Genomic DNA, 13,647 nt, shown 5'->3' with positions numbered 1-13,647 from the left:
ATTTCTTTCAGCTGTATATTCCATAGTGATTGCACGGACGGGAGGTCCCAGAGGATTCGTGTCGAGGGGGCTAAGGATCGGATATCCAAATGGTCCACAGAGAGTGGATTGTCTCGGGCAAGAGAGTTTGCTTCTAGAATTTTAGTGAAAAAGAGTGCCCGACGCTTGTGAAAAATTCACAAATCGATGAAGAGGTGTCAAGATTTTCAGATGCATTGTGGCAAAGGACACAGGTGTCGGTGGAGTTTTGGAGAAAACAAATTAAATTTGTTTTCATACATGCACAAGCAAAGATTGTTCCAATTAAAGATGTTTGAATCAGTCTAGCTATTAGACCTACTAATCCATATAACCCAATGTAATTGAGCATTCTAAAAATTGAATTTTTAAAAAAAGTAAGAAAGTATTAAATTAATGCATGCTTGCTGCTGTGCTGCTTTTTTTTTTTTAATAAATTATGATTTATTAATTTTTTTTTAATGCATACTTAAATCGGTGCACTAAAAGCTAGAAAAGGTTGTATTATAATAAACCAGAATTATTGTCCTAGTGATGATATGGTGTCAGCAATTTCAACGAAACAAATTAAAAAGTTTGATTTGCTTGTAAAACTGTCAGACCACGAGAAAAAAATTGAAGAAAAAGTTTTTTTGGAGTACAAGTTTGAAGGAAGAAGGCGCGCTTTGCAGTGGGGGAATTAATTCCTCGTGTCGTGTTCCTTAATTTTTGTTCTAGTTGATGATGGGAACGACAGAGAAAGCGCGCGTTAATTTGCTTGCGTGTCCCAATATATATATCTAATTGACGATGCAATGCAGGCAGCATGATTAAAAGGTGGACTACGTACTTGTCATGCTTGATGCGCGCCAAAGTTGCTGCAGGAGTTACACTGCATGCCGGAGGAGCCAAAGTCCACTGGCTAGAGAGTAGAGATTCCTAGCTATCTCCCCGCTCCTCCCTCTTCAATCGGTTTTATTAATTACTAAAATCCTTTAGGCTAGCTAGAGATTCATTAATCAACCGCGCGTGATTGATGGAATCGGACATCTGACTGACTTCTTCTTCATAGAAATTAGTAGGGGAACTGAAGGGACCTATTACGTACAATACACCTTTTTCTTAATTTCATGACTTTACTTTCAACCCCGCGCGCGTGATTATCGAATTCATCGTTAGACCGACAAAATGGAATTAGAAGCCCATGGAATAACAAAAAACCGGAAGGATCACGTTCACACGTCTATATATATATATATATATAGATAACGAAGAAGCATCTAGGCAAGCTAAGCAATCTCTTAATTTATGTGTATTTCTTTATTTTTAATTTTCTATTCGTGATTATTTGATTTCTGTTTGGATCCATATATATATATATATATATATATATATATATGGCAAAGAAACAAATTGTGTGTGCGCTGTTGTGGGTTTCAGCTTTGGTTGGGCCTCAGCCAATAATAGAGCATGCATATGGATATGGCGGCGAAGCAGCGGCATCTGATTTTGTGAAAGCCGATGGCACTAGTTTCACGGTGAATGGACAGCTATTCTATCCGAATGGATTCAATGCTTACTGGCTTATGTCAAAAGCGTCGAAGCCTTCAGAGATGGACAAAGTATCGCGTGCTCTCCGCCAGGCTTCCTCCTACGGAATGACTGTCATCAGGACTTGGGCCTTCAAGGATGGCGGATACCGACCCTTGCAGTCCTCTCCCGGCGTCTACAATGAGGACATGTTCAAGGTACGTATAAATTATTAATTAATGCACACATTACATTACAATCATATATATATATATATATAGCACACATATAGCTAGCTAGCTAGCTTTCAGATGTGAATGAAATTATTTATTTATTCATATATATATATATATATATTAATTAGTTCTCTGATGATGTGTATGTTTGTATATATATGTGATCTGTGCATGCAGGGCCTTGATTTTGTGATTTCCGAAGCTAAGAAATATGGACTTTCTTTGATATTGAGTCTGGTTAATAATTTTTATGGAAAGAGACAGTACGTTGAATGGGCAATGCAGCGAGGGGAGAACTTGACCTCTGAAGATGACTTTTACACAAATTATCTCGTCAAAACATTTTATAAAAATCATGTCAAGGTAATAATAATAATAATAATAATAATAATAGAGATTGATGATGTACATACTATACGGTATGCACATGGCAAATATGGCATACAGTGTGTGCATGTACTGTTTAATTACATGCTAGTTAAATCTGCTCACTTATACATACATATTTAATTAATCATGACCTTGAAAATGAAATTCCATCTAGCTTATATTAATTGTATAATTCGTTTCGATTTAACACAGACAATTCTCTTAAGAAACAACACGAAGACAGGGGTGGTGTATAAAGATGATCCAAGCATCATGGCGTGGGAGCTGATAAATGAGGGCCGGTGCAAGAGTGACCTGTCTGGGCGAACCATGCAGGCATGGATTGAAGAGATGGCCGGGTATGTCAAAGCCATTGACAGCGAGCACTTGCTGGAAGTTGGCTTGGAAGGCTTCTTTGGTGGGCTAGATCAGGACCAGGAGGCCATCCAATATGACTCGTTTGCCTCCTCTCGTAACGTCGGCAGTGATTTTATATCCAACAACCAGATCCATGGAATCGACTTCGCCACCATTCACTTATATCCCAATCTATGGTACACCTAATTACCTTCTTTCTCGTGCATTGCTAATCAGTGATTGTTCATCTAAAAAAAAAACCTTAGAAGCCATGCAGTGCCAAAATAAAACAAATGCATCCCTACCCAACCCCACGTTTGTCCGTAATTAACAGCAGGCCAATTAAGACCTATATATATATATATGTAGTAATAAATTACACAACACTCCCGTGGTCGTTTTCAGGAAAGATATATTACATCACGAAATGCATTCAAGTTGGTTATTTAATTTTAAAAAAAAATTAAATACGGATATTTTTTATTAATTTGGTTTGACTAGCAGGATCCCTCACGCAGATGATGCGACCCAACTTAGCTTTTTGAGGGACTGGATACACTCTCACTCAAAAGCTGCAGATGAGATTCTAAGGAAGCCACTCCTGGTTACAGAATTCGGAAAAACCAGCCGGTTTGCGGGGTGCAATGGAGTTGATAAAGTAGCATTTTACCGCACAGCTTACGCTGTGATCTACAAGTTGATCCGGGCCAGGAGCGCCTGCGCAGGTGGTTTGTTTTGGCAGCTGCTTCTGCCGGGGATGGAAAATTTGAGTGATGGCTACGAGATCATTCTCTCTGACTGTCCATCTATAGCAAACATAATATCCCGACACTCTCGCTTGATCTCCAACCTTCATAGTCGTCATAGTTTGTGGGGGTTGACTTCGACCTACCGGTAGACTTAGACACATATAATTAAAAAGAAGGCATTGTTGAGGGGTAGCGAGCTGATAAAAAAAGAAAGGAATCCATCAGTTTTTTTTTCTGTTCAGGAATCCATATATCAGTTTGTTTTCTGTTCATGTACTCGGCCCAATATACTAATGAAAAGTCAAAACGACTCATGTAAAAGTATTTCTTGATTGGATTGTCTTTAATTGTACTCAGCCCCATACATTGAAACACATATGAAAAGTCAAAATGATCCGCGAATACCGATTTATTAGTTGTTCAAGTTCTCAACCATATGCACGCAAGCGTGTGTGCGCGTACGTGTGTGTATATATATAGATAGATATGACAGAGTTCGTTCTTTCAAGTTTTCAACGGTGGGAACCATTTCTTAATTTGCCCTTGCACTTATGGTTTATGAAAATAAATAAATAAATGAATAAAGATGAGATGTGCTCAAGAGAGAGTGTATGATCTTTTTGTAGACCACAGGATTCTTGGCAATGTATCATAGATTTATTGTTAAAAATTGTATGTGCTGTCCAGAGCGGCGCTAGGGGTGGGCGAAGGGGGACATGCCCCCGTAGGTTTTGTTTTTTTAAATAATATATATATACATATATATTATTATTAATGCATATATATATGTATAACATATATATTTATAAAGTATCAAATTAATGTATATAATATAAAAACCATTATTTTTAGAAAAAAAATTTGTAAAATTTTATTGTTTAGCTCTTTCATATTTTATTGTTCAATGAGTTGTTTTTATATATATAAATTAGCATATATAGTCTAAAATATTATAGTTTTAAACAATATATTTATAAAATTTTATTGTTTAGCTTTTGACATTTAATAAAGTGGTTATATTTTTTTTTAAATTTATTGTTTGACAACTTGATTTTCTAAGGAATAGTATATATATATGCTATTTAAAAAAGGTTTAGGAAAATATTTATAAAAATGAAATATTTGCTTCATTCAGCTTGTCCTCTAAAAAGATTTTTAGCTTTCTTTAAAAAAAAAATTTGGCCCATTTGGAAAAAATTTCTGGCCCCGCCCCTAGTGATGTAGTGCTGATAATGATCTGTTTGAGTCCAAGAGTAGGTGGGCAGAGAAATGCAGAAGAATCATGCATGTTGGTGTTCCGCCCACTATAACTGTTCACGTATATGCGGGCGCAAGTTGCCCACAAGGCTTTCTACCGATTCTATATGGACTTTTATCAATGCAGGGCACAAGGTGCCCGCGCGCAAGGTTTTCTTGCAATGTTATGTGGCCTCTATGCTGGTGAATGACTCCCTTAGGTCGAATACGACCCTTGAAAGTGCAAATCTAACCTCTCCTTGTGCTCTAGAATGAGATGATAAACTCTAAAGGCCGAAAAATGCAAACAATGATGCAAAGACATCAAATTTAGTATACAAACCCTTCAAATCGAAGAAAAAACCAAGGGATTATTTAAAGTAACTTGAAATGCATCCACTATGTCAACAATGGGCCGGGTTACATAGGTTTCTCTCTAGCTAATTAGAGGTTTACAAGCATAAAGACATTGACATTCAATGGGAGAAACTCACAATAAGCACACATTCATCGTCTTCACGAAGATGAAATTTATGACTTCAAGAAGAGATAAAAGAAAGATCAAACCGGTGGATTTGGAGATCTACTTGCAAGGATGAACTACCCGAAGTATAGATGTAATCCGGCACTAAATGCTCTTCGATTCTCTTGCAAATCCTCAAACCCTAGCCTCTTGGATCTCTTCTTCTCCTTGAGCTTTTTCTCTTCCTCGATTCGTGCTCCAGTATAGCAGAGTACTTTCTCATGCCATTCTCTTTCTCACTCTTTCTCATGCCATTCTCTTTCTCCTTCACCAATGAGGCCGGGATGATCCAAAATAACCCTTTCTATAAAGTTACTCTTTTGCCCATGCCTCTTCCAATGTTGACATGGTTTTTTTTTCGCGTGCCCAAGAAGGCTCAGATTGAACCACTTGTGAGAAGGTCGATGAGACACATCTTGCCCTACACAACCAAGAAGTTGTGGTCCTCGTCATGCTAGCAAGGCACGAAGTGTACATGCCCTCGAGGCAGCTTCAACATCTTGCCCACATACTTCCATTCTAAAATGAGCTAGAGAAATATTATTGCCGAAGGCATTCAGAAATGAGAATTATTTTGATTTCTATGCAATATAAATAAAAGTGAGAATCATTTGATTGATATCTTAAAATTAAAATTTTAAATCATAAAAATTAACATAATTTGTTTTTATATTTTTATTTAAAAATTGAAAATTTAAATTGTTTTATATATTTTTTCATGTTGATGCACATAATATAAAACAATTATATTTAGTAAAAAAAATTATGAAAATTTATTGTTTGGTTCCATTATATCTTACAAATTAATTTTTTATATTTAAAGTCTATTGATTGGCAACTCGAAAATTTTTACAAATTAGTACATATAGTATTAATAAGATTATAGATTGTAGTATATTTAATAAGATTATAGAGTAACAAATTTTATTGTTTAGTGGATTGGCATATTAACTGAATTTATCATGTATTTTTTTAGCAATAAAATATTCTTTGCTATATTTTAAAAATTAGAAAAAAAAATAATTATGATTTAATAAGATGATTAATTATACAAAATTTAATTAGGTTAATATTGAAATTGAGAAAAACTTTGAAATTTACTTGTGAAATTGTTTATTGTAAATCAAATATAAGACAATATAAAGAGTTTCAGAAGTAATTGTACAATAATTTGTCTTTGTAGAAATCAATCAAAGAACAGTACAAATTTTTTGTGTTGTCAATAAGTTATCAAACGAGGTACATCACAAGTAGTTGTGTTGTAACACAACTACTTGTTTTGTTCTGTACTGCTTGTGTTGTACTTAGTTACGCATCAAACGCACCCTAAAAGTGTGACACTAACATTAACACTAACAATAATCATCTTTTCACATGACTTTCAGAAACTTTTGACATGTCGGATCTGGGTGAAATTAAATACTTTCTTGGTTTGGAAATACATTAAATCAGTGAGGGTGTCTCTATCTCACAGAGGAGATACATTGAAGATCTTGTACCACTGATGAACATGAAATATAGTAGGCATGTAGAGACACCAATGGTAGTTAATGAAAGATTTTCACTTGAAGACAATGAAGAATTAGCAGATGCTACATTATACAGGAGCCTCATTGGCAAGTTGCTATACATTGCGCATACAAGACCTGATATATGCTATGCTGTAAACTTTCTTTCAAGGTTTATGAGTAAACCAAAGGTTGAACACCTCAATGCAACAAAAAGAGTTGTGAAGTATCTCTCAGGGACTGCAAGCTTTGGGTTGTTCTATCCTAGTGGTAGAGATAGTCGCTTAGAAGCGGTTCATAGACTCGATTGGGGAGGATCGCGAGTGACGTAAAAGAGCACTTTAGGCATGGTTTCGTCGAATTGGAAGATGTTCGCTTAGTTGGTCCTCGAAGAAGCAGGAAGTGGTGGCTCTATCAACAACTGAGGCCGAATATATAGCTGCAACTTCGGCTACTTGCCAACTGGTGTGGCTGAGAAGGATTCTGAGTGAGTGTGGAATAAAGAGTGAAGGTTCAGCTGTGATTTGGTGTGATAACCAGTCGACCATAGCTGTTGCAAAGAACCCGGCTTATCATGGGAGAACCAAACACATAGACGTGAGGTTTCATTTCATTCGGGGTTTTGTAACTGATGGTTCGATAATTCTAAAACATTGTAACACTGGTGATCAATTAGTTGATGTGTTCACCAAACCCCTGCCAACTGAGAAGCACCAGAGAATGAGAGCTGAATTAGGAGTGAAGATGCTTTTAATCAAGGGGAGTGTTGGTCTTTGAGTGGAGAAGTGATCGAAACATGGTGCTGAGTAGCTACATGCTCGGTCCTAGAAGGATGGTGAACATCATTGCTGAAGCATTAATGAAGAATACCCAGTATGGGGTGAAGAATGAAGCGTTTACTTAAGCTCAAGTGTTTGACTGGAGTAGAGAAAGTGTTTTGATTATGTAATATTTTATAGTATCATGTTTAAGGTTATGGGCCAATTAGGAGAAAGTTAGTGGATTATGTTGGCCAATGAAAAACAAGTTAAGTGAGTAACTTTTTTGTGTTTTACTTTTCTAGTATAAAGTAAGTGGAGAAGGCTGAGTGCTGGTTGGCTGTTTTATGCTAGTCAAGATTTTCTTCTCATTTTTGGTTTTTCTTCAGCTTTGTCTAGTTACTTCTTCTTTGTTCTTTGCTTCTCTGGTTCCTGTTCATTCTCTCATGTAGCTGCAGGTATTGGAGTGATCTCGCCGGTGTCGTGATCCTCAACATGTTAATTAGAGCACTTGCTAATGTGGAAACGGATGACTTTTTTTTTCACTTCTAAGAGAATGGTTAACCGATATGTTCTCAGTGCACTCTCCAGTTCATCAGTCATCGGCTCTTTTTATGCGAGTATGTAAATAATCCTGGCTCAATATTTTGGTGCAAGACTAGCCATGTATTACCATAAGAAACATGAAATAAGCCCTTAGATCAGATAATTTATTAAAAAAAAAAATTATTTATAAATTAATTAGCTACCTTGATGAAATTGTGCAAGATCATATGCGAATTTTTCCCTTATTATTTTATTTTTTTAGAAAAAATAAATAAACTACAAATTTATTAAAAAAAAAACAAATACACGCAAATAAACAAACAAACAAAAATCCAGAAAAAAACTACAAAAACTAGTGGCTCTCACCAAATGTGAAGCACACTTAAAGGAAAGGAAGAAATAAGTGGAAATACAAAGTAAAGGAAAGAAAAACAGTTAGACTGGCAAAGTCCATCGTCTGGTGTCTCAAGCCTCTGATCAAACTATCTAAAGTAGTCAACTACTTCCTATTTGTCTTGTGAATCATATTGTAAGTATTGGATGAAACTCTAGCTAGCGCTTATAAAATTCAAGGAATTATTAACCTTCTAAGAAGCTTCGATTGACGAGTGCTGGTGTGGAAGATTAAAACATGCTTAATATCGATCTTATTAACAATTGATAATAGGTAGCTGTCAACTCCACTAACTTTTTTTTTCTAAATAATAAATTAACTATAGTTTTATTAAAGAGAACTACACTAATTTTCCACATGATTTGCATGAAATAATTTGGAAAATGAATTACTACTAGACAATCAAGAAAAAATAATGTGGCCGATTTTCATTGGTGACAACGTAGGTTTACATTTTGACAAATCTCGGTTCAATTGTCAAAATTAATTTACTTCCTCAATAAATCATTTAAATAAATTAAATATTTATTTAGTTTATGTCCAACAACCTGGACTACGTACTGTATTAAAAAATGCTATTATTTGGCAATCAATAAAATTATATATTTTTTAAAAAAATAAAAATACACCTATAATCTTCTAATAAAATGTACCCTTAATACTTGGAAAATTGTACTTTAAAAAAGTGTTGGGTCATTTGGTTTATGGTAATTGTCATGCCCTGACCCACAGACCCATCTTACTCAATAACTGCTGCAATAACCTAAAAAGTGATACATCATTACTCTATCCTCCGGTCGTCGAAGGCTGACAAAATAATTGGAATCAACAACCCCAAAAACAAGTACAAAATAAAAAAAATTTAAAGGTACGCAAGGGAAGCATCAACAACATGACTTGATAGCTGAGTTCAAGAACTGTACTAATCACAAGTACAACGAAGTTTCCAATAAAATAAGACAAACATACAAACCATGCATAAAAAGTCTCAAACACAGTAATGGATCCATACTCTAATACAACATATTCATGATCAAAATCAAACATACAAGATACAAGAAATAGCTGTAGAAGGAAGGCTACTGAATACCCAGCACACCGCTTCATTGCCACCCTACTGTCTGCTAAAGCTTGGGAAGAAGAATGAGGGGTAAGCAATCTAAGTCATTCAGTGAGTGAGTTAGCACAAGTCTACAATAATATACCAAAATAGTAAACATAAATTACCAAAATAATGTTTCACCAATAATATAAGCAGTTTAGAACATAGTTACATATAATAGCGATCCTTAAAACCAATAACAAAAGATAGTGTCAAGAAACCTTCTTACCTTAGCTAGGGTTTACAACATCAACTCCACGAAATACAAAACTCGGGTTCAAACTATAAAATAAGTTGAACATCAAACCGAGCTTTTAAAATAAAGTATAAAGATTAGAACATTTCCACAAGTATACAACTATATAATATGAGTTTCAAGATAATTAAACACAATACTCGTGACCCATCGGTTCACCGTACGTATGGTGACTCTGGCTCCCCGATGACCATCCAAACAATGTCCTACGTCCCCTCTTGAATTGATAAAAAAAGGATCAGCTGGTTTTTCGCACTCCTCAAAAGGATCGCCTCTAGGACCGCCTATTGAAGAAGGGGTAACAACATCTAAGCCAAGTAATAATGATTTAACTTCCCTGAATGCTAATCCTCTGCTAGCTCCTTACCTCGAGCCAAAGTTTCATCTCCTTGCCAAAAAACAACAAAATACCAACAAGAATTATTAGCACAAAAACCAAACAACGAAACCCTAAGTTTCTCTAACAAACAACCCTAAATCGTTCCTAAGTTTTGCTCAAAACTAGGTTTTCAGGTTACCAAAGATTTCTTAAAGGTCATTCTAAACCAAAGAAACCAAAGAAACGACTAAAGTTCACTTGTGCTACAACTAAAACTCTTAGGGTACTTAGTAGCAAGGGAGAAAGAAGTTTCTAGTTTGGTTCGCCGGAAAAGATCACCGAATAAAATTTCTAAGAAAAGATAGTGTTCGGCCGAATGAGCTAAAGCAAGAAGAAGAAAGAACAAATGTAAAACTTGGGCTGCTACAGTACTAAGCTGCTACATTGTTGGGCTACAAAGCTACAGTAATGGACTGGTTTTAGCTACAGTACAAATTGGTTATAACAGTAATGTTTTCACATTACCGCTTGTTATGTAGTAATCCGAAATAATTATCACATTTGTATTTGTGGCGGTGGTAATATTGATGATAATTTGTAATAATCAACTTTCGAATATTACCAAAGAACTTGGTAATTCCATTACCACAAAAATAGATGGTTATGTTGAATTATTAAGTGGGTGGTAATTTGAAAATTTTTTTAGACAAATATGCCCTCTATTAAAAAAAAATTTAAAGACCACATACTTTACTCAATGGATAAAAAAAATAATTTTGGATTACGTTATTTCGAGAATATCTTCAACTTCGAAAAATTAATGCTTTGTATTATAATTAATTTTTTCATGTAAAAATTTTATTTTATCTTAGCTTTCAGCTTGCTCAAAATTTTAGATATATAGATATTTTGGAAAAATATGTAAAAATTAATTTTTGATGTTATAAATTAATTATTTTGATCCCAAATTTTTATTTTACTTTAAATTTAAATTTTCTCAAAATTATAAATATAAAAGTATTTTGGTAAATTTAGAACATTACTGAGTTGATCATTATGTAAAATAAATTCTCAACAAAACATGGTTGTCACAAATTATTACAACATTCTTGGACATATATATATATATATATATAGCATTTCCGATCTTATTACTGCGGTAATCTTATTACGTGATAATATATTATTACTTCGAACTAAATGGCCCCTATGTGAAAATTACTCCCTTTATTTACTCCATTTTGTAATAATTTCATTAATCAATATTAAATTAATAAGTTTTCATATAATCTATATATGTAATGGAAAACGTCCTGAGCCGCGTGATGGGCCACTCTGGCGAGGTTTCGAAAGCTAATGGTTGTAACTCGAACATCCACGGTGGCGATACCTCCAGACCTACAAAAGAAGATCTCCAGACCATCATTACCCCTGATGCAACTTCTGAAACACCTCAACCTCATCTGCAACCTTAGCTGAGGAGCGTTGTGAGGAGTGGCACCTCTTTTGCAATGGCGGTTTGTTCCCATCATCGCGCTGAGTCGTTGGATGACTCTCAATGGGTTACAGTGCAACCTCGATGACGCAACCCCCTGCTTTGTCAACAACCTACTCGAGCGTCGCAGGCATTAGTGAGCTGACAGAGTTCTAAACGGCATCGATCTCCTAGTGAGAGGCCTCCTTGCCTCAATTATCTTTGGGCGGATCACTCTGCAGCTGAATGTCGACATCAACTAACATGCCAGCAATGCTTCGGGAATGGTAATTTGGCATCTAGTTGCACCATCGCGGCCAGGGACGTCTGCTCGAGATCTCCTCATCGGAAGAGGATACGGACTAAGAAAACATCTCCTCCTCAAGTAAATGGCCTTCATCCTGTTGAGGCACCCTCCCATCCCATCTCCCTGCTCCTATTCCACGATCTTGCTGCTTTTTAATAAGGATATCCATCGGTCGAAAGAGCAAGGTTCGAGCTTCTCGGTGGCTTCTATTTGTGCCTTGAAAACTTTCGAAATTACTCTCTTTGAGGGTTCACCATCAACTTGCTTCCCCTTTCGCTTGCTCTTCAAAAGATTACAATCATTCCTCACATGACCTTATTTCTTACAATACCAACAAGTAACAACCCGGTCCCGTGACTTTGATCTTCTCTTTTCTTGTGACTTGCCCTTACTAGCCAAAACATCATCCCTTTGTTGAGACCTTCCTCTTTCACCGGCCGCTAGTGCTTGACTTGAATCACTAGACATTTGTGAAGAAGCCCTTCTAGTCTCCTCACTACTCAATGAAGAAACAACATCATTCAACTTAAACTTGTTCCCCATTGTATTTGCCACGGTAGTAACAATAGTATCCCAACTTGGAGGCAAATAGCTCAAAAGTAGCAAGCATAAGACCTCTTCATCAAGATTTACCTTTAGAGACTTTAATTGTGCCACAATAGAGTTAAACTCATTCACATGCTTTCGCACCGTGACACCATCCTTCATTTTCAAGAAAAATAACCTCTTCATGGCATGCATCTTATTAATACCCGATGGTTGCTCAAAAGATTGCTCCAAAGTACTCCAAAGTTCATGAGCGGTCTTACATTGATAAACATCAAACAAGATGGATGGTGAAATACATGGCCTTATTACCGACAAGCATTTTCGATCAAGAACCTTCCATTGTTCATCACTCATAGATGAGGGTTTAACATCATTCCCCAATAGTGGTAGATCCAACTTCTTATAGACAAGATGATCCTCCATCAATATCTTCCATATTGGCCAATTGTCCTCCTTGAGCTTTTCAAACTCCATTGCCTTATCCATTGCTATGAAATCACCTCTAATACAAGCCCCAATTCTTTCAATTGCAAGCTTAGACAACCTCCACAATCCTAGAACGAATCTCTGATACCAATTATTGCGTGTGAGGAATCACGGAACTAGTGTAGCAATTGGTTGAACACTTGGTGTGCAATATCACAATACCTAGCAATCACACAATGAATGGGCAATGCAAGGATAACATACAACCAATCTCACAAGAATAAAGTAATTATAATACAAATAAAAAAACACACTTATATATTGCTTAAAAAGTTATAATTTTAAAATTTGTGTTTTCATATTCAAATATATTCTTTAAAATTAATTTTTTAATAAATTAAAAAATTACATAATTTTTTTAAATAAAATTTGGGTTAAATTAAAAGTTTAGTAAATTTTAAAACACTAATAAATTTTTAAAAAAACCCAAGAATAAGACAATTTATTGATTATAAAACAATTCAGGGGTTAAAATGCAAAAATCACAATTTTTAATTTAAAACTGCTGAGTCAGCAACCCAGTCAGCGCTAACTCAGCGCCCAGTCAGCATGTTACATCATCCATGTGGGTGATGTGATGGTCCTAGGGCCATTTTGAAAATTAAAATGGCCCTAGGGCCATTTAGTTATATATATAAAAAAAAGAGGCCAAGCTATTAAAAAGCCCCAAATCATATTGGTCACATCATTTCAGTGGGTGGTAGGATTGAAAGGGTTGGTGAGATAGGGGTGGCCTTCTAAAATTACTTTCGTCTGCTCTTTAGATCTAAGAGAGGCTTCCGGTTGTTTGCTAATTGGATACATCTCTTCCACCTCAAACCTCAAGTTGAACTTAGTTCTTTGGAAGCCCCTTTTTCTATGGAGGAAATTAAAAGAGCGACTTTTGACTTGGGTGCATATAAGGCACCAGGGCCCAATGCCTTCCAGCTTTCTTTTTTTTAGGAACACTTT

General features: G+C 35.6%; 1 protein-coding gene across 1 annotated transcript; it reads left to right on the top strand.

Annotated features, from left to right (window-relative positions):
• The first annotated feature begins 1,418 nt into the window (after positions 1-1,418).
• On the top strand, positions 1,419-3,540 carry LOC120283463 (putative mannan endo-1,4-beta-mannosidase 9). Its single transcript, XM_039290160.1, has 4 exons — positions 1,419-1,745; positions 1,941-2,126; positions 2,346-2,686; positions 2,994-3,540. The coding sequence occupies exons 1-4, from the start codon at positions 1,584-1,586 to the stop codon at positions 3,385-3,387; spliced, it is 1,083 nt and encodes a 360-aa protein (XP_039146094.1). The 5' UTR covers positions 1,419-1,583; the 3' UTR covers positions 3,388-3,540.
• Positions 3,541-13,647: the final 10,107 nt, after the last annotated feature.

Source organism: Dioscorea cayenensis, chromosome 19, assembly GCF_009730915.1.
Source record: "Dioscorea cayenensis subsp. rotundata cultivar TDr96_F1 chromosome 19, TDr96_F1_v2_PseudoChromosome.rev07_lg8_w22 25.fasta, whole genome shotgun sequence".
In the NCBI taxonomy this organism is placed as follows: domain Eukaryota; kingdom Viridiplantae; phylum Streptophyta; class Magnoliopsida; order Dioscoreales; family Dioscoreaceae; genus Dioscorea; species Dioscorea cayenensis.
This window is presented reverse-complemented; position numbering and strand designations above follow the sequence as displayed.

What these genes read in the sequence shown, in the direction of transcription:
- LOC120283463 (XM_039290160.1), top strand. Translation starts at nt 1,584, where the DNA reads ATGTCAAAAGCGTCGAAGCCTTCAGAGATGGACAAAGTATCGCGTGCT. An exon ending in ACAATGAGGACATGTTCAAG is followed by an intron (nt 1,746 to 1,940) that starts GTACGTATAAAT and finishes CTGTGCATGCAG; the next exon opens with GGCCTTGATTTTGTGATTTC. An exon ending in TTTATAAAAATCATGTCAAG is followed by an intron (nt 2,127 to 2,345) that starts GTAATAATAATA and finishes GATTTAACACAG; the next exon opens with ACAATTCTCTTAAGAAACAA.